Raw genomic sequence first — 19,779 nt, forward strand, 5'->3', positions numbered from 1 at the left:
TTGGATATTAGAAATTTGATATACAAATCACATAAAAAACACCATTTTTTAGATACTGCTATATAACCAATGTCCTTCTTGCCCCATTAACTTGACCAATACGTTTAATTCTGCGTGTAAACACAATTTTTTTGTTACTTCACAGTCCAACATACCTGGCGTTTCTTTGCCATTTTTGCCATATACACGTACTAGATTTTTCTTTATCACAGGATCATTCAAACATCTTTTCTTAAATTCATCAAATTTATAATTAGTTCGATCAAGAAAATAATGTTCGACAGTATCACTCCATGAAGATACGGTTTTATCGACCGTATTAGGATTCAATAATTCCAATTCTATGCAAGAAAAAAGAGGTTTGTACTTTTGTTTACATGCGCAATTTGTGATATCAATAAAAGATGTAGTATAGGACGCTACTTTTTTCATATGTCTTAAAAATTTTTCCGGAATTGTCAGATCCTTTTTTGCTGTTGGATAATAATGGTAACAAAACATAGATATAACCCTAACCTTAACCCTAACCCTAATCCTAACTAATTCTAATAATAGCGTGGATTTCACTAAGTATAACATCAACATTTTCAGATTTAGCATAATCTAAAAAAGAATTAATATATTTTTTGTCTTTATTGACGGTTATATCTTTCCTAAGTTTGTTCAATCTCCTTATGAGCTTATATTCACAGTACTCAAATATAGTAATTGCTAATTTTTTCACATCATCTCTTTCCTGTGCCTCTTCAAATGTCATGGGAGCATCTTTAGGATTTCTTTAACTTTGTCGATATATTCATGATCTTTTTTTTGCCATTTATCATTTTTAGCGATATAAATTTTACACTTCTTTGATAAATTTTCCAAGTTTACTGCCATTACTTCTTTATCCCTTGCTAGTATGGCTGTTAGTTTACCAATAAATTTGTCAAGATCTGACAGTATTCAACTCCTGGACCTTCCCTAAAGTGTGTGAGCTCTATGAGCTTAGCGATGACCCGAATCCTAGTATTGATGTATATCCCGTTTTTCATTGTGGTTCTGTGGACACGAAGGATGGTAAGTATAAAGAGGCATTGCGAAAACTTTTTGATGAATTGGAGACACGCATTGCAACAACCCCACAAAAAGCATCTATTCCTACACTTATCTCGCCTCTGCAACTTTCCCGTTTAAAAGCCAAATAAAAATAGTACCTGAGAAGTTGGTTGAAGGTAAAAATGGACGCGGGAATCTTGACTATGGAATTGAATCGCGTACAACCGGGAGAACAATTGGTTTGATCGAGGTCAAAAAAGATGACTTTAAGCAGGGCTTTGCTCAGGCTACTGTGCAGATGGAATCTTCTCTTTCTCGCAAGCGCAAAGCGAATGAAATAGACGACGAGCACGAATATGGATAAAGTATAGGAATTGTAACAGATGCGGAAAAATGGTATTTTATGGAATGTACATTAGAAAATGAAAGGAAACTAGTGTTTAAGCTGTCGGCCTCTATTTGTTGCGTATGAAGGATGAGGTATGAAAGACATGGCGGAAAAAGTCGGCCGAGTCGTATTTTATGGTTTTAGAAGAAGCGCGAGAAGCAGGTGAAAAATAAAAAGGGTAAGGTCAGGTGATCTTGCGGGGATTTAGGCATAGAAAATTCGTAATGTATCACATAAGACCTGGGACAAACTAAAGTTTTGAACCCGATCCGCCGATCCGGTATTTTTAGATGGGCACGTGATCCTGATTTGATAGTTTGATTTGTAAAATAAATAACAACTGAACCGGATCGGTGGGTCGGCGGTCGGGTTCAAAAATTTATTTTGTCCCAGGTCTTATGAATACAGCTGTAAATAAAAAAAATTCTTGGCAAATTTCAGCCGGGGGCCCCGGCCAAAAATACGTATATATTTTTATTTTGAATAATTATGTACAGTGTATTAGTTATATATATAGATCATGTCATCCGAGCTTGAATTATTGAAACAGCGCATCACTGAGCTTGAGGCTGAGAATTCCGGTCTTAGAATCAAGCTCTCAGTGTCTGATGCTGAATAAGAGCGAATGGGGAATATAATAAGAGGCGTGATGCTGAAAATGCCAAACTCAAGGCCAGAATCGAGGAGTTGGAATCTGAGTTTAGAGATAGAATTATGAAAGTGGAACAGAAGCAGACACTAAATGATTATTCTTCTAATCTCAGTTCATCTAACTTCAATTTGGTTGCAGATCAGGTACCCATGGTAACGCATCACGAGAAATCATCGGTGGATACTTCATTACCTGAAGACAAGGAAACGGACGCTTTCTTGGATGAGGTGCATAAGAAAAAGGTTAGTAATGAGATTAGACAACGTAATAGAGAGAAGAAACTTCAAGCTCAAGAGTCTCTTCCAATATCTCCTGAAGAGAAAAGGCCTCAAGTTCTCGACTCGATTACTTATCAGCTAATTCAAAGTGCAAGAAGGGGAAGGGTGTGAATAAGCTTAAGCAAGAATTATTTGCTCCGGAGTTGTCTACACAAGATTGAACATGTGACCGAAATTTCCGAGACATTATGTCCCGGAAAATTTACCTCTGATAACAAATCTAGCATTGATGAAGCCTTACAACATCTAGCTCAGTTATGCGATAGAGCTTTTGACGCTGAAGATAAAGCAAATCGAGCTAATCAGGAAGAAATTTTATGCCGGTGCCTCTATGCGAAGGATTTCATAATTCAGCTCAATGGATTATAGAAAACAGTGGAGATAAATTTGGTGAAAAGAAGGCAAAAGGCTTACTATATGATTCCATTACAAAACAGCTTAACTTGCTTCGTAAACAGAGATCCCAAGAAACGGGGTTACAACTTCGAGATGTATCACGAGATAGTTTGCGCAAGAAAACTCAGAGAGCTGAGAAAGTCTATAAATTTATCGAACAAGTGGGCCTGGATAAAATCAAGTATATAAAATCTTATAGTGCAACTTCTATTTCAGAGCTTACTAATGAGCAAATTCAAGAGGTTATAGATTGTGGAATATCTTCGGAACAATTATCTCTAGTAACTGATCATGTGACTGAAATTTCCGAGACATTATGTCCCGGAAAAAAATTGCCCATACCTGAAGAAAATACATCATCCACACCTCAAATCGCTCCAGTTAAGGCAGAGATCAATCGACTATGATGATGTATATTTTGATGAAGAACTTGATTATGATTCCACACCTCAGTCGGTGAAAGAAACGAATGAAGAAGTTGTTTCGCAATCAGTTAAGACAGACGATGATAGTAACTGTAATCGCAACAGTGATTCTGAAGAAGAGATACCAGACGATGGATATAATGGATACGGTGGATATAATGAATATGGTGAATGTGATAGAGGTTATTATTCTCGTGACGGAAGATACGAAAGAAAAACCTCCCCAATGATGAGTCCTATTACCTCTCCGGTACCGCCTAGGAGAATTATCGGGCAGAACGCAAGACGAATTATTTGGATTATCTATTTCTTTTTTTTTCGAATCACGTGGATGGCAATACATCATGCGCAGTAATAAGCTTATCAGCTTATCATGTGATTAGCCGTTAGATCCCGCTTCTATTGGTTGGAAGTGTGAACGATTATCATACTGTATTATTGATTTTGTTTCGTAAGACATCACTTTAATAACTTCCCATACTTCCCATGCCTGTTCATGTTTACTTCAAACGAAATTCTGAGCACTGGGGTATTTTGGATTTTTTAAACAAATCTACTGAGGAACCTTTCAAACTCAAAATAGACACATACCTTAAATCTCTTGAGTTGATTATGAACAGTGAACAGGGAAAAAGGTGTGACAAAGCAAAGTTGTTATACGATGATTATAAGAAGGCAAGTAAAAATCTTTTTGCTGAAAGTGTTGAAATATGTGGCGTGACGGACCGAAATCTCTTAGATTGTTCGTCATTCAAAACTCTTAGTTGAGCCACCAAACTAGTAATGGGGCACAGATGACCTCCTAGCTTGTCTGTTGTTAAAAAGACTCTTAGTCAATCCAGCACTAGACCCATTAGGGTACAGATGACCTCCTAGCCTTGTCTGATGTTCTGATGGGATTAGAAATCGAATGAAAATCAATGAGAGTTGAAAAGAGTTTTACTAATTTCAAAACATTTTATTCAAGGAACCTCGATCCGATAAAAAGAAGGCGATTGATTGGGATAAAGAGCGTTCAAGGAATCAAGTCCACATCCACCAGCAAATTTCTGGCAGTGGAACTGTATTCTGAAGATATATCTGTGATATGCGCGTTTGATAAGTCGATCGCCGAGTTGAATTTAGTAATCGGCGCGGAGCTTGCAAACAAGTTTTCTTCTGTACGCGATATTAACCCTGAAATATGGACGCCCGATTTAGAAAAATACATTGACAATGTCCTAAAAAAATCCGGAAAACAATTTAAAAATGCTACGTTAGTTGATGTTCCGGACGACCTTTTCCGATTGTACTGTGAAAAAGTCTTCCTTGATTTGTAAGTAAATGTAGAGACTTATCGGTTAATCAAGAGAAAAAAAATACTGACAACAAATCTTTAGCTACAATCTAGTTGATATTAACCCCACGATGGACAAAAAGATAGGCGAACGTAAATACATAACTTACCAAATTTCGTCAATTTATAAATATTATGAGAGAACATTCTTTAACCTCGATTTCGACTGGATCGAGTCTCATGCCCGCTCCGCAAGAATTACGAAATCCGTGACAAATTCAGGAATTGTCAAGGTAGATTCCATAGCGACTAGACATTACGATGGATTAAGTATATGGCACATGGAGGTAGCTGGCGGACCATGTAACGCGACGGACACACACACCTTGGGCGATACAAAAAAAACACTCCGTATGGATGTGTTAAATTTAATTGCAATATTGAGAAACCATTTTGATTGTAGTGTGGAACTCGCTACAAAAATAAAAGTTTTTTGTACCCAGGTTGTTGGTAAGTGATATATCTGTATAGCTAGTGAGGTTGAAATTTTCTGTTACTTATGTTTTACTTTTTTAGGCACTCGGATGACTCTCTATGCACTTAGTATGCTCCCAGATGGAAGGTTTATCTCTTCAGAACTTGCTACCGCAGTAGTCCCTTTTAGCTTCCATGGCCGGAATCAGTTCAAAGCTATCTTCAGGATGATGGCTATTTTTCATGTATGTGTATCTTATGATTTTTTTATTTTCCCAAAATATTTATTCGGGGGTGGTACTTTTTCTCCAGAATGAAATAACGAAACAAGAAGAACTTATGGGCGAGATTGATAGAGTTGTACTTCGATCCAAAGGAACGACAGTTCGACATGTATTGAAAATCCCTGAGGGATTATTCGAGTGAGTTTATGTATTTAAGTTAGAATAATATAATAGATTACCGTAGACATTAATTGTTTTATAATACATACACTAACATTAACGAATTACTTTTGCTATCATTATATATCTTTGCCATATATTTTAATCTTAGTATTAATGCACAAATAGATGCTGTTTTGCGTTATGCTCAATTAGTGCACTTTCCGTATAGTATCAATGATTAGAAAACCGATTATGAGTTAGTATTATTGGGGTGATGACCGGGATGTTTTAGTATAGAAAATCTTCTGCAAGATTTAATCTACATGTCATAGCACATACATTGTATCAAGAATGATTTTTATGATGACGTATTGTGCATTGGAAAATAAAAAAATGTTTTCGTATACATAATAACGTTTAGTGCATGGATGCCAAGGATTATTAAACTACAGATCGAAATTTTATCCTGAATTATTAAAACCGTTCCGTTCCCTCAGGGAACGATCAGAATTACACAAAATTTTCCGATCATGAAATTTTGTCCCGTTTGCCAAGAGAATGCCAGAAGTAAACGAGATCCACCAGTACGATATCGGAAAATTTCTTGTGTTACGCGATCATGTGATTTCCGATGTTGAATGATGATCCGATACAATTTCAGTACATTTGTGTACATGTCCATTTATGACGTTATGACGTTATGTGCCGATTTATATCGATATACAACTGCAGATTATTCTCGTGAAAGATTATTTTAAAAGTCAAAATATTAGAAACATTAATAGCTAATAAATAATTAGATTTAATGTGGTCATATTTCTTTTTCGTTCCAGTTCGGTTATGGGTTTTTTAAACTTTAAAATTATGAATTATTACATTTTATTTGAATATTGTGACAGACAGCACTGGTCAATAAAAGTCTGATTATTGCGCCAAATGTGGCTCGTGAACGTAATTCGGGTTAATGACATTCCTCGCATAAATTACCAATAATTTGAAAATTGAAATCTTATAAAGCGCAAGCTGGACATCAATATTACCCAAAAATTACGTAAAAATATTTCTATATAAAGTCATGGATCCAAAAATATTTTCTGACTCGATACCGGTTGCGAATTTCTCTATTCAAGCAAACGTGTCAAGACGTCTTTACTTTCCTTTGTTCTGCGGCGTAGGAACAGTTGGTATCAATTTTACAGACATCCCATTACTACTACAAGATGAATCATCACGATTATCAAAGTTATTATTCTCGGAAATTTTCTTATTATTCGCATTTATCAATTTCTCTATAATTTCTATTTGAATGATGGTTTCGTTGAGAAGATTGCGAGTTGTTACCAAGGTTTCAATAAACGTAATCAGGTCACTTGGTATATCTGTTAGTAAATCAATTTTTAATAATTCTTGCATGTGAAATAACGGGTCGAACCAAAATAATGCTAGGAAATACTAACCATGTACAGTATATGTAAAGCATAAAGTTTAATACACTTAATATATGTGATATATGGTTGAATGAATCCAGGTCTTCACATTGATAATATAAATAGTCCCAGGAATCTTTGCAAAACTTTGCTCTCAACACTATTCCTATAAGTTAAAATAATTAAAAAAGTATTTTTGCAATAACTTCAAATTCAAATTACTTACCAAGCAAGATGAATATTTTTTATTTCGCTTCGCAAATAATCAATAATGTGAACAATATATTGACAGATAAACGTAGGTTCAGATATTGCTTTTCGAATTGATCATCATCCCAAATGTTATCGTTTCTTTTTGTATCATGAAAAAGAACAAAAATTAAATTAAAAATGTAAAAACAAATAACTCACATTTGTCTATGAAAATTTTAATTGTTAGGATAATGATTAAGAATAAATACTTGATGCATAAAAAAAATACCATTTTGAATATCCTTTATGATTTTTATGCAATGAAGTAGATCGTCCTTTTCCATTAAAAGGAACGTATTGCCGCATCGGCAAGTGCATTGTTACAATTTCCTTTTTTGGGAATGGGTGACAAGTATACGTACGCATGTTACATTTTCCATATCAGTTCAACTATCATATAATAGCTTGGGAAAAAATCGACTCTCAAAATTGTATTTTAACACCTCTAGCAAAAACAGTGTAACCCGCTCTTTTGAATCCTAAAAATTCACCAATATGACTAGTGAAGAAAGGACTTTAGAGGAGTTATTAAGAGAAATTCTACGACTTAATTATGATAAGCCTAAAATTTGTGATTTAGTAAATGAAGGAATTTTGAGCGTTCAAGTAAATAAAGTTATGAAAGCTTTTGAAAATGATTCGGAAGTTTTTCCACAAGGAAATGAAATTAAGCATTGGAATAAAGTGAATATACGAAATTGGGCAGATTCTATAAAAGGAACAGAAATTACAAAGAATCCAGAGTTTTTAGAAGAAATGATAGCAGTTCTTAAGAGGACAAATTTCCTTTATTGTAAGCATAATCTGAGAATAACACAAGTTTTAGCTATATTACTCTTTGTGTCACCAAATGAACAAGGAAGATTGTTACAAATATCAACAGGAGAAGGAAAGACTACCATATGTGCTATGCTCGCAAGTATTAAGGTATTGCAAGGAGAGAATGTGGATATAATAACAAGTTCCCCTATTTTAGCGAAAAGAGATGCTGAAGAGAGAGAAAGTTTCTATAAAATATTAGGAATCAGTTGTGGGTCTAATGAAGGCGAAGACTATTCATTAAGCATAGTAGATGGTCGTAATGGAATTCAATTAGAAACAAATAAGAACTGCTATTTTAAAAATATAGTATATGGGGATGTAAGCGAATTTCAGTTTGATTGGCTAAAACATGAACATAAGAAAATAGGTACTAAAGGAAATAGAGGGTTTGGTGTAGTAATTGTAGATGAAGTAGATACCATGATAATTGATGACTGTAGCAGGAGTGCAAGGTTAACAGGAGAACTGGCAGGGTTTGAATATTTAAATCCAGTATTTTGTGGGGTAGCAAATGAGTTAACTAGATTAAGCAAGCGAATAATACGGACAGAAGAGAATTTAATATATTTAGATGGTGAGTTCAAAGAAGGAGGAGAACTTATCTTAGGAGAAGAGATAAAATGCTATGAAATAAATAATTGGTATGAATTTATCTCTGAATATTTAACAGAATTTACAATAAATATAATAAAAAAAAGGAAAATAGAACTGCCAGATTTTTTAAGAGATTTTTGTTTAAAGTCAGTAGAAGAGTTTGTTAAATCAGCAATTGAAAGTTGGAATGTATATCAAGAGAAGATAGAATATCTAACAGTAAAAGGTAAAAATGAAAACTCGAATATTGCACCAGTTGACTATGAAAGCACGGGAATAGTGCAAGAGAATGAGACATTTTCTGATGGATTGCATCAATTTCTGCAGATAAAGCATGGGCTCAAACTTACACCTGAATCAGTAGCTACAAGCTTTGTTTCAAATATGGGATATTTTAAAAATATGGTGCTAAGATATATGGGTTAACAGGAACAATTGGATCTAAGGAGGACCAAGATATGTTATCCTCAATTTATACAGTAGATTTTGGATTTATGCCAACATATAAAGCAAAAAAATTTAAAGAGTTAGAAGGGATAGTGACCAGTAATAAGAATGCATGGATTATGGAAGTAGTGAGTAATATAAAGCAAGAAGGAGAAAGAGGAAGAGCAGTACTAGTTATTTGCGAGACAATAGATAATGTAAAAACAATTTATGATATTCTAATAGAAGTTTATTCAACAAGGAAAATAAGGTTATATTCTAGAAATGATAATGATGAATGTTCAGCAGTAAAAGAAAGAGTTAACTCAGGAGATGTAATAATTGCAACAAATTTAGCAGGAAGAGGAACAGATATCAAAACAAGTTTTAGCGTTGAAAAGAATGGAGGTTTACATGTAATAGTTACTTTTTTACCATCAAACTCAAGGGTAGAGGAACAAGCATTTGGGAAAACAGCAAGACAAGGAGCAAAAGGAACAGCCCAATTAATAATTAATAAAATATATACAGAAAACAAATTAAATATGACTGGAATTTTAAGTAATATATATGAATTTAAGCAACTTAGAGATAGTAAAGAATATATAAGAATACAAACAGTTAAATTATATAAGGCAAAAGAAGTTGAATTAAGAGATAAATTATTTGAAATATATTTAGAGGTTGATAATGATTTACGAGAGATAGAAGAAAATAAGAAGAAAGAAAAGACGATATTAGACATATTAGAAAAAGATAAGAGATATAAATATAAATTACTGCAAGTAGAAGAAAAATGGGGATTAGAGCTAAAAATATTTGAAAAAACATTAGCTTATGATAGCAAAACAAGAGAAGAACTAAAACAAGTAGCGAAAAAATTTGGATTTAAACCATATGGTAATAATGAAGCAATGTTTAGTTTATATAAGGCAATTAGTGTAAGTTTAGGAAATAAAGCAAGTAGTGAGCAGTTGCTATGGCTAGCAGTAGGTTATTTTTTAGATAATTTTACTGGAATGTATTACCGTAATGATATTAATTTTTATAAAAAAGCTGCAAAAAGTTTTAGTGATAAAAAGGCATTAAAAAGTTTGACTTCAGTATTAGGAAGAAATATAGTAATAATAAGTAGCAATCAAGAAAATTTGATGATTTACAAAATAAAGGATGTGAAAGAAACGATTTATATAGGTTTAGAAGATGGAAATAAAAAATATTTTAAAAATTATAGACCTTTAAGAAAAGTTTCGTATAATTATGATATAATAGAAAAGTATTCAATAAAAGTAGAAGTAAAAGCTACTGAGTATAAAAGTATTACAAATCTTTTTGAAAGAAAAGATTTAAAAAAATTGATAGATGAAATTATAAAACAAAAGTCAAAAGAAGTAGAAGAATGCAATCTAGCAAAAAGAAATGAGGGAATTAGTTATTTTAAAAATTTCTTTAATAAAATAAAAGAAGAATATAAAACAGGCAATAAAATAATGAAAAACTCAGCATATATGGTACAAATGGGAATTGAAAAGTCAGAAGTCAAAGAAAAAATAGATATATTAGAAGGTGCATGTAATTTAGAAAAAATATATTCATTGCCAGCACGTTATAATTTAGCTCATGCAGTAATTGAAGAACAGAAAGGAAACTATAAACAAAAAGCCATTAAAAACTTATTAATAGCAAAAGATCAAATAAATGGAATATTAATACCTTACTTAGAATATATACAAATAACACTCCCATTAGGTCAAAGTTGTGAATTATTAAAGCAAATAATTAACAAAATAGAAATATTGAAGGCAATTAAATGTAATATTGAAGAAACAATTAAAAAATTTAGTAATGATAATGAAGCAAACATTAAAATAAACAAAATTAGACTAGATGATTATTTTAATAAAGATAAGAATTTAAACATGGAAATAAGAGAACTAGAAAATGAAGGATTATATTATATTTTTGATATAGAATTTGCAATAGATTGGGTTGGAGTAATATTCTTAGGAATAGCAGGAGTGGTACAAATTGGAATAGGAGCATTTTGTTTATACAAAGGACTTGATGAATTAGGGACATTTTTTATAGAAGAAGGTATTAGGGATTTAATAAATATAATAAACTTATTAATAAAAAAGCAAAAATTTGACCTAAACGATTATATTAGTGAAAAAGCAATTAGTATATCAATGGATTTAGTTTTATTAGGAGCAAAAACAGTATTATCAAAATTACATAAACTTCCAAAAGAAATACAAATACCTAATAATTCTTCTAATTCATCCAATTTTTCAATTATATCCATATTAAAGAAAATAGGAAAAAATATGGTAATAAAGGAATGCATACATACATTATTAGATACTAGTGCAGATAAATTTGTAAGTCTTTTTAAAGAAAAAGTAAAAGAGAATATATTAAAAGAATTAAGAGTAAGCCTAGATGACCAAATTATATTAATATATTTAAATAAGTTAATGGCAACAGATATATTATTTGAAGAAGTAGAATTAGATGAAATTACAACAAGTACATTAAAAATTTTAGAAGATAAGCGAAATATGTTTAGAGAGTTAATAGATGAAGGATTAGAAGAAATAATAAAAGATAAACATCCAGTATTTAAAGGAATTGCAATAGCAGCTAAAGTTGTAGATTCAACAATAATATTAAATAAAATAAATAAAGTAGCAAAAGAAGCAGCAAAAGAAATATCAACAACATTTAAAACTAAGATAAAAGAATCATATAAACAACAAACATTTGAGATAATCTTAGAAAGGGGGTTAAAGCCAAAAATAGATTTAAAAGATGCAAAAGAAATAATAATATTATTAAAAAAAGATAAAGTAATAAATGATGAAGAATTTGATGAAGACAAAGCACAAGAAATAGATTTTAAACAATATAACAATCATAAGTTAGAAATAATAAGAATATTAAGCAAATATAATAAGTTAAGAAAAAAGGAGTACAGTTATAAAGGAAAAGAAGATTTAATAAAAAAATATGAAGAGTATATAACAAAATTTGTTTTAAATAAAATCAAAACTCAAGCATTAGGATGTTTAACAAATGTAATGACAGATAAGCTAACTGATTATATAAATGATAAGATAAGTAGTGAATGGAATAAATTTAGAAAAGAACAAATCCAAAATTTAAAAAGTATAACTTCATTAAAGTTAGCAGAAGAATTTTCACAAAATAAAGAATTAGATAAAAAATTAAAATTGGAAATAACGAAAATATTAAAAGCTAATTTTAAAAAAAATAAATAGTTATTTTTAATAATAATAATAGGGTATACATATACAGCCAATATAATATTTTTTTATAAAATTCAAAAATCAAATTGTAAATTATAAATTACATTTTATTTACAACATTAAAACATTTTATTATTTAAAGTTTAAGCCATCTAATTTTTGAAAAATTATTGAATTAAAAACTTCAAAGAAATTAAAGTAAAATCAGTAATCTATTAAATATTAAAGATTATATAATTTTGATGTACCAAATATATGATGTACTAAATTTGGAGTTAATCAAAACACAGGTCAAAAAGTGAAAATCAGGCATCAATCAGTCACCAATTGGTCACAAATCAGATAGCTGATTGGTAACCGATTGGTAACTGATTGATGCCTGATTTTTTACTTTTCGACCTGTGAAAATTTTTCAAATTACAAATTAAAATATCTTAATGTAACAAAGATTATTATAAAATAAAGGCAATTTCTATTTGTATTGTTATCCTGGTAATGATTAAAGCTGACTGAAAAACTTTAACGCTTTAACAGGTTAACTGGAGTTTAACTTAATAGGAGAGTTTTAGATTGATTACAAATAATCATGTGAAATAACGTTGGATGTTCAGTTAAAGAAAATAGGTTTTTATTAAAATAAGATTTTAGATACGACGAAAAATATAGATAATCTCTTGGTTGCGAAATTAACTATCTTGAATTATACTACTAGAAATAATACTCTTTTCATATAACTCAAAAACTACAATACAATTCTTAACTAATTGACTGTAAAACTAACGAACTACCCCTTTAACTTGGTAAATCCTATCACTATTTATAATAAAATAAAAATTAAGAATATTTGATAAAACAAATAAATAAAATAAATAAAATAAAATAAATATAATAAATAAATTAAATAAAATAAATATATCAAATATAACAAATAAAATAAATAAAGTTAATAAAATAAATAAATCAAATATATCAAATTTATCAAATTTATCAGATTTATCAAATAAATCAAGAAAATCAAGAAAATTGAAAAAATCAAGGGATCTACAAAATGGTCTGCAAAATTGATCTACATAAAATTACTGCGCCACATTTCTACTTTAACAGTATATAGGTATTTGAATCTGAATCATATGATTATTACCATTTTAACTAATAGTATAAACTTCAAAATTAGTAGATAAATGGATTTTTACCTGCTTTACAAAGTTTACATAAGGCAATTAATTTGCTGATTACTCTTAAAAAAATTTAGGAAATGATTGGTAAAAACAGTTTTTTATATATAAGTCAAAAATGGTATTGTTACCCATGTTTGCCATAGAATTCTGAATATTATTACTAAAAAAACTCAGATCTGAATTTGTATAAACCTTATAATTAATTTCTATTCCAAATGTATAAAATTATATGTAGATTTTAGTCTCAAATTTTTTATCTCAGAATTCAGTGATTGGATTTTAATAATCTTTGGCTTGTTAGATTTGTCTCAACAAGACAAACATTTTAATATATAATTCATTTTTTTAGGTATAATATTGACTGGGATATCACATTTTGAAATTTTAGTTATATAGAATCTGAGTTGTTTTAGTAATGTTTAGGGTCCTTCTGGCATCTGTAGATAAACAAATATTTTTTTTAATTATCCTATATTTTATTTTCTTTAACATTATTTTCAAACTTGAAGAACTTCCCCATATTTTATTATTCTACTTTATTAATTTAAATATTAATTAACTCTTAGGTATATCATGAGCATATTCAAAATAATTTTTAATTATTAATATTTCTTTATTAATAATTGAGTTAAAAAGATGACTGCTGAATTCCTATTGAATTCCATTTGTATTTACACAGGCAATCTCAATAAATCAGATCAGTTAGTTCTAGTAAAAATATCTGATATATTAAGACATCCGATATATCAAAAAAATCTTGCTAAACCAGATTTATATAAAATATATGAAAATCTGAAATATTAAGATATTATGTGATTTTTGTTCAAAATTTTTAAAATTCAAAAAACGAAATATAATTTTATTATTATGAAAGAACTATCTATTATATACAGATAAAAAATATCTAATTAAAATATAAAAAAAAACAATGGTAAAATTATATATAAAGTTGGGATTCATATTGTACTGTACCAGTACATTTTGTACTGCATATACGGGACACATTTATTTCACCAAAAATTATCTCACCAATGTAACCATGAGTATCGAACTTAATGGAATAGATAAATGATATATCGAATAGAAGATTACACGGTAGAAAGTCACATGATCGGATAAATAATTAGCCGGAAAGGATAAATGTTTAGGAGAAGGAATGATCTACATGATATAATGTTTATTAAATGATTAACGACGAACCAATAGATCAATCAGGGGGTCGATCAATGCGGCTTAGCAACCAGTTTATCAAGTTCATCAACAGGAATAATTAGAAGGAGGAACTATAAGCCACAAAAGATAGATTATGGGAACAATGTATAAAATGAGACGATAGCGAATTAAAATCGAATTTAATGAAAATACATGAAATATTGAAAAACAAAAGATAATATAAAAGATAATGCAAAAGATAATATAAAAGATAATATGAAAAGATGATACAGAAAGACAGCACAGCCACAAAAAATGGATTATTTCTTTATGATATAATATTTGAAAGATTATGTTATTTTAAAGAAAGGATAGTACAGCCACAAAAGATGGATTATTTCTTTACGATATAATATTTGAAAGATTATGTTATTTTAAAGAAAGGATAGCACAGCCACGAAAGATGGGTTATAAATTATTTCTTTACGATGTAATATTTGAAAGATAGAAAAGATAATATATAAAATAGTATATAAAATAGTATATTAAAAATAACATATTAAAAGATAGCATATAAAAGATAGTACATAAAAGATAGTACATAAAAGATAACACATAACATAAAATATTAGATAAGAAGTAAGAAAAAGAAAGAATAAGAAAGTTTGTTTAAATAGGAGTGGAATGGGAAGTGAATTCCACAGTCGTCAGTTAGGATTTTGAATTTTAGGTAATTTAGTTAGTTGTAAATTTCATGAAGATCAAAATATAAATAAAGTACTTTTTACCCATTAATTAATGATTATCGACTCTTTTATACTGTTTTCTTATGATGAAAAAGTACAGTGGCTTCCAAAAGTAACTGACCAAACGTTTATTAAATGCAAAATCACATGTTTATTGGTCATATGATATTATATGAATACAATATTGATTTTATATATAATATACTCCAAGATTATTATAATGTATTAATTTTAGTAATACTTAATAAACCAATTTTGTTTTAATCACGCAATATTTATTAAAACTATGGTCAGTGATTTTTGTCATATTCACTTTATATAATAAATTTAAAAAAAAAAATTTTAAAAATATGTTAAAAATTATAAAAAACATTATTTACCAACGCGTATAACCACCCTTAGCATTAATAACATCTTGTATTCTTACCGGCATTGACTCTATCAATTTGGTACATATCTCTAATGTTGTTTCATTCCAAATCTGAGAAACATGCTCCTATAAAGCATCTTTTCCTCTAATTGTAACATTTAATGCCCTGAGTCACCGGTCAACATCGTTCCAGAGATGTTCTATCAGATTTAGATCTGGAGATTGTGATGGCCACGGCAAGACTTCAACATTATTGTCCTCAAACCACTATTTGGTAAGTAAAGCAGTGTGTTTTGGATCGTTATCCTGCTGAAAAATAACGTCTGAAACACTTAAATCATAGTACCGCAAAGTCTCCATAAAGTCCTCACTTAATATTTGACGATAAAGCTCTGCATTCAGTCCTCCATCAATTTTACACAAAAAACCAACACCACTTGAAGTAAAACAACCCCATACAAAAACACTAACACTACCAAACTTTACAGTAGGTTTGATATGAGCGTCTTTAAGTGTTTCTCCTTGTCTTTTCCAACAATATTCACGTTCGTCTGAGCCAAAAATTTGAAATTTAGATTCGTCGGACCACACTACTCTATTCCAATCACTTACTGTCCAGTCTTTAAATCGCTTAGCAAATTTAAGCCGATTTTCACAATGTTTTTTGGATAAAAGTGGCTTCTTGTGTTTAACTCTGGCCGACAAACCATTTCTTTTCAATGCTCTTCGTACGGTGTTGGAGCTGACATTGATCTCGTCATTAATTTGTAGGGATTTTTTTAATTGAACAGCATTTGAACATTCGTTTGTCATTAAGCGCCTTATAATAGTACGTTCATTACGCTCATTTAACTTGCGTGGCTGACCTGAACGTTGCTTATCTTCAACTTTACTGGTTTTTTCATATTTTTTTTTAAGATTTAGGATTGTTATGTGACTTTTACAACCAATTTTAGCGGCAATCTCTCTTGAGGCAAAACCTCTTTCAATCATTAAAATTGCCTGTGCTCTTTGTTCTGTAGTAAGTTTGGTCTTCGAATATAAAAGAAAAAAAAGGTATAAGTTCGAAATTGTGTAAGTATACTAGTATTTTTTATTAATGTTTATTATTAATTATAAATAAAAAATGCCTTTTTTCTAAATAAATTTTTTTCTTTCCTAAGTGACAAAAATTACTGACCATAGTTTGGGGTAAAATGATGACGTATCACTAAATGATGTAGTACAAGCAAGGGTTATTTTATACTATTTTAAAGATCTACATTTGTATTGTTTATTTATGAAAATATTAGATTAACGGATTTGTTTTGATTGACAAACACGTGATTTCGCATTTTTTAAATTTTGGTCAGTTACTTTTGGAAGCCACTGTATGTTAAATAATGAATTCCTTTACCATTTGATATATGAGAAACGCACGAACATAATAGTTCGGTTAGTCGGAATGTACACAATCATATGGGTGAAGGGTTCATAAATGTTTGTAGAAACGTTAATTATTAAAAGTTATTTCGAATATACTTATGGTTCGCCTAAGTTTTAATTAATGTTAAATAAGTATTAAAATGATGAAGTAAATATGAATATAAAGAATTAAGGAGTCCCAAGTGTGACTCGTATTATTTTGAGAAACCCGAGTATGGTTTATTGAGAAGCCCAAGTGTGGCTTATATATTAAGAAAGTCTGAGACCAGTGACTTTAGAGCCCAAGTGTGGCTAATGTATATTGAGAAGTCCGTGTGTGACTTAGAAAATGATGAAAATTAAGTTAAAGATTTAAAACTAAACCAAGCAAGAATATTAATATTTCGCTGAGAACACATATAACAGAAGCAGGGAACTTTGTTTACCGCCGAGTGGCAGACGGGGGTGATACCGACAATCAACTTACTGACAGTCATTTCACTGACAGGGTCATTTCACCTACAGTTGTTTTACCGACAATCATTTTACTGACAATATCATTTCACCAACAAGATCATTTCACCGACAACTAAAAATGTTAATAAAAAAAATACAAAAAAAATAGCATTATGAAAAATTTATTATAAATCTTATTTTATTTAGCTGTTTTCTATATTTAACATATAATTTCATAATACTACTATATTTAATGCTTATGTAATTAAAATTTATATATATCTTAGAAATTCCATATCATACAGTATATTAACACTAATAAAAACTTATGCTTAATGCTTCTAATACATAAAATGAATAAAATATAAATATATAAACTAATTAAAATGAAATATTGTGAGCTATTCCTCGAAGAAAATCTAATAATGGTCTATTTTTCTAATCATTATAAACCACCTGGATTCTGTTTTCATGTTTTCTATTATGTTTTTTTTGCTTAGGTTGTGGATTTTCTTGAAGAATTGACTCAACCTTAATCTCAATTTGATGCTGCTCACTTTGCAACTCCTTTATGATTTTAAATAATCCCACATGTGCACGACCCACTAATGTCTCCCATCTCCTATGCCATGCCTCTACTGAATTCTGTGTTCTTGGAAATGTATATTCTATATTTTCAGTGACTAACCATAAAGATGGTGGAAATAATGGCTCGGAATGAACCACATTTCCATTTCTTAATCTACGAATTACCTTTCTATGGACATAATAAATCTCAAACCAATCCAAAAGTTCATTGACTTCTGGTGGCATGTCTGGTGGCATGTTACTTCTTAATTCATCAAATGCAGCTGGAATATTATCACAAGGCAAAAATGCAAGTGCTGGGATATGTTTAACAAATAAACTAATATTTTCATCATTTGCATATTGAGAAGCAAGGCCAAATGCTTGCACTTTATGATATACACTTTGGGACAAATGAAAATGGCAGCCTTTATTTTGAACACCGTGTAATTCTATATGAACTGCATTGATTAAAGCTTTTTCAAAGTTTGTTAATACATATTGTGGTTGTAGATCAATGTTATGTTCATCACCAAGTTGATTAAATTTTGAAACAATGCTCTATAGTATTCCTCTGATTTACTTGACATTAGTGAAAATACAAGAGGCATAATTTTGGAGTTTTCACTATCTCCAACACTTCCATGAATTGTATAGAGTTGTTTAAAAATTGTTGGGACAGTCTTGAAAGTACCATCCATTATCCAAAAGGATGATTGAGACAGATAGTTGACATTATTAAATGTTGTAAAGATTAGCACTTTTTCATTACCTATGTTTAAATCCCTAATCAAAAATTTAGAATTACTTAAAGTTTTTTGCAAATTATCAAGAATAATAAGATTTGCAAAAGATTGTGGCTCTGCTGGTAAATTAGCACGTCTAACTCATTTGACAGCTTGACGAAGTGCATCACGAGATGGCAAATGAGAACCTATTTCTTATGAACTACCAGCCAAAACACTTTGAATAACTTGTACAAGCTGGTCATTTGTTTGTTGGGCCTGTTCTTTTAATAAATTGAGACTTTTTACAACTTTAACTTGGCTTGCATCTGCAGCATGGTTGTGATCTGTAAACTTTACAAGGTGATATTGATTTTTGGTAAACATAGTTGTAGCTCGTCCATTGCATCGTAGTTGATCCCGTTTTTTACAATACCAGTAATATGAGTTGTTTCTTTTTTTGTCTTTAACCATGAGATAGCCATGAATATTGATTTTATTTTTATTTCGAATAGAAGAAACAGCTTCACAGATATCCATTTTGAAAAAAATAAAGAAGAGGATAAAGTATTTATTAGAAAAAAATTGAGTTTTACTTGTAAATACTACGAATATTGAAGAAAGTAAAATTTTTACTAGAGAATTTTATCATTTCACTTTATTTATTTGAGTGGTAAAAAAATGATTCAAACAATAAATAAAAAAAATTAATATTTTATTATATTCAAATTACATAACATTCCTTTTATGTGTATATTAATAAAATTTTACATAATAAATAATTTACTAATAATTGTAGCTATGTTATTTTTCACAATAAAAACTATTAAATATTAAATTAATAATTGTGGCTATGTGATTGATTATCAAATTACAGTAAAAAATTAAAATTCGGTGAAATGATTTTCAGAGAGATGATTTTTGGCGAAATAATCCTGTCGGTGAAATGAACCTGTCGGTGAAATGATTTTTGGTAAAGTGACTGTCAGTAAGTTGATTGTCGGTGAAATGTTTTTCAGTGAAATAAACTGAACCCTATATACAGTACAGTACTGTACTGAAACTTTTTACATATGGG

At 29.9% G+C, this 19,779-nt stretch overlaps 7 protein-coding genes across 7 annotated transcripts; 3 read left to right on the forward strand and 4 right to left on the reverse strand.

Moving 5' to 3' along the window:
* Positions 1–48: 48 nt before the first annotated feature.
* On the reverse strand, positions 49–432 carry OCT59_012593 (uncharacterized protein; the record flags this gene model as incomplete). The annotated part of the gene is made up of 1 exon (XM_025332622.2): positions 49–432. One exon carries the CDS (start codon positions 430–432, stop codon positions 49–51), a length of 384 nt encoding a protein of 127 aa, XP_025169610.2.
* Positions 433–2,673: 2,241 nt separating this feature from the next.
* OCT59_012594 (uncharacterized protein) lies at positions 2,674–5,555 on the forward strand (the record flags this gene model as incomplete). The annotated part of the gene is made up of 8 exons (XM_066134592.1): positions 2,674–3,045; positions 3,134–3,359; positions 3,798–3,852; positions 4,145–4,492; positions 4,557–4,963; positions 5,030–5,172; positions 5,240–5,349; positions 5,483–5,555. 8 exons carry the CDS (start codon positions 2,674–2,676, stop codon positions 5,553–5,555), a joined length of 1,734 nt encoding a protein of 577 aa, XP_065989844.1.
* Positions 5,556–6,674: 1,119 nt separating this feature from the next.
* On the reverse strand, positions 6,675–7,276 carry OCT59_012595 (uncharacterized protein; the record flags this gene model as incomplete). Its single annotated transcript, XM_066134594.1, has 6 exons — positions 6,675–6,692; positions 6,771–6,806; positions 6,900–6,906; positions 6,967–7,054; positions 7,152–7,157; positions 7,222–7,276. The coding sequence occupies 6 exons, from the start codon at positions 7,274–7,276 to the stop codon at positions 6,675–6,677; spliced, it is 210 nt and encodes a 69-aa protein (XP_065989845.1).
* A 211-nt stretch (positions 7,277–7,487) lies between these two features.
* Positions 7,488–8,834, forward strand: OCT59_012596 (uncharacterized protein; the record flags this gene model as incomplete). The annotated part of the gene is made up of 1 exon (XM_025321179.2): positions 7,488–8,834. The coding sequence occupies one exon, from the start codon at positions 7,488–7,490 to the stop codon at positions 8,832–8,834; it is 1,347 nt and encodes a 448-aa protein (XP_025169616.2).
* Positions 8,835–8,866: 32 nt separating this feature from the next.
* On the forward strand, positions 8,867–12,115 carry OCT59_012597 (uncharacterized protein; the record flags this gene model as incomplete). The annotated part of the gene is made up of 1 exon (XM_066134595.1): positions 8,867–12,115. The coding sequence occupies one exon, from the start codon at positions 8,867–8,869 to the stop codon at positions 12,113–12,115; it is 3,249 nt and encodes a 1,082-aa protein (XP_065989846.1).
* A 5,732-nt stretch (positions 12,116–17,847) lies between these two features.
* OCT59_012598 (uncharacterized protein) lies at positions 17,848–18,677 on the reverse strand (the record flags this gene model as incomplete). The annotated part of the gene is made up of 2 exons (XM_066134596.1): positions 17,848–18,437; positions 18,560–18,677. The coding sequence occupies 2 exons, from the start codon at positions 18,675–18,677 to the stop codon at positions 17,848–17,850; spliced, it is 708 nt and encodes a 235-aa protein (XP_065989847.1).
* A 240-nt stretch (positions 18,678–18,917) lies between these two features.
* Positions 18,918–19,241, reverse strand: OCT59_012599 (uncharacterized protein; the record flags this gene model as incomplete). The annotated part of the gene is made up of 1 exon (XM_025333760.2): positions 18,918–19,241. The coding sequence occupies one exon, from the start codon at positions 19,239–19,241 to the stop codon at positions 18,918–18,920; it is 324 nt and encodes a 107-aa protein (XP_025169620.1).
* Between the last annotated feature and the right edge of the window lie 538 nt (positions 19,242–19,779).

The sequence above is a fragment of the Rhizophagus irregularis genome, chromosome 2 (assembly GCF_026210795.1).
Source record: "Rhizophagus irregularis chromosome 2, complete sequence".
NCBI lineage: Eukaryota > Fungi > Glomeromycota > Glomeromycetes > Glomerales > Glomeraceae > Rhizophagus > Rhizophagus irregularis.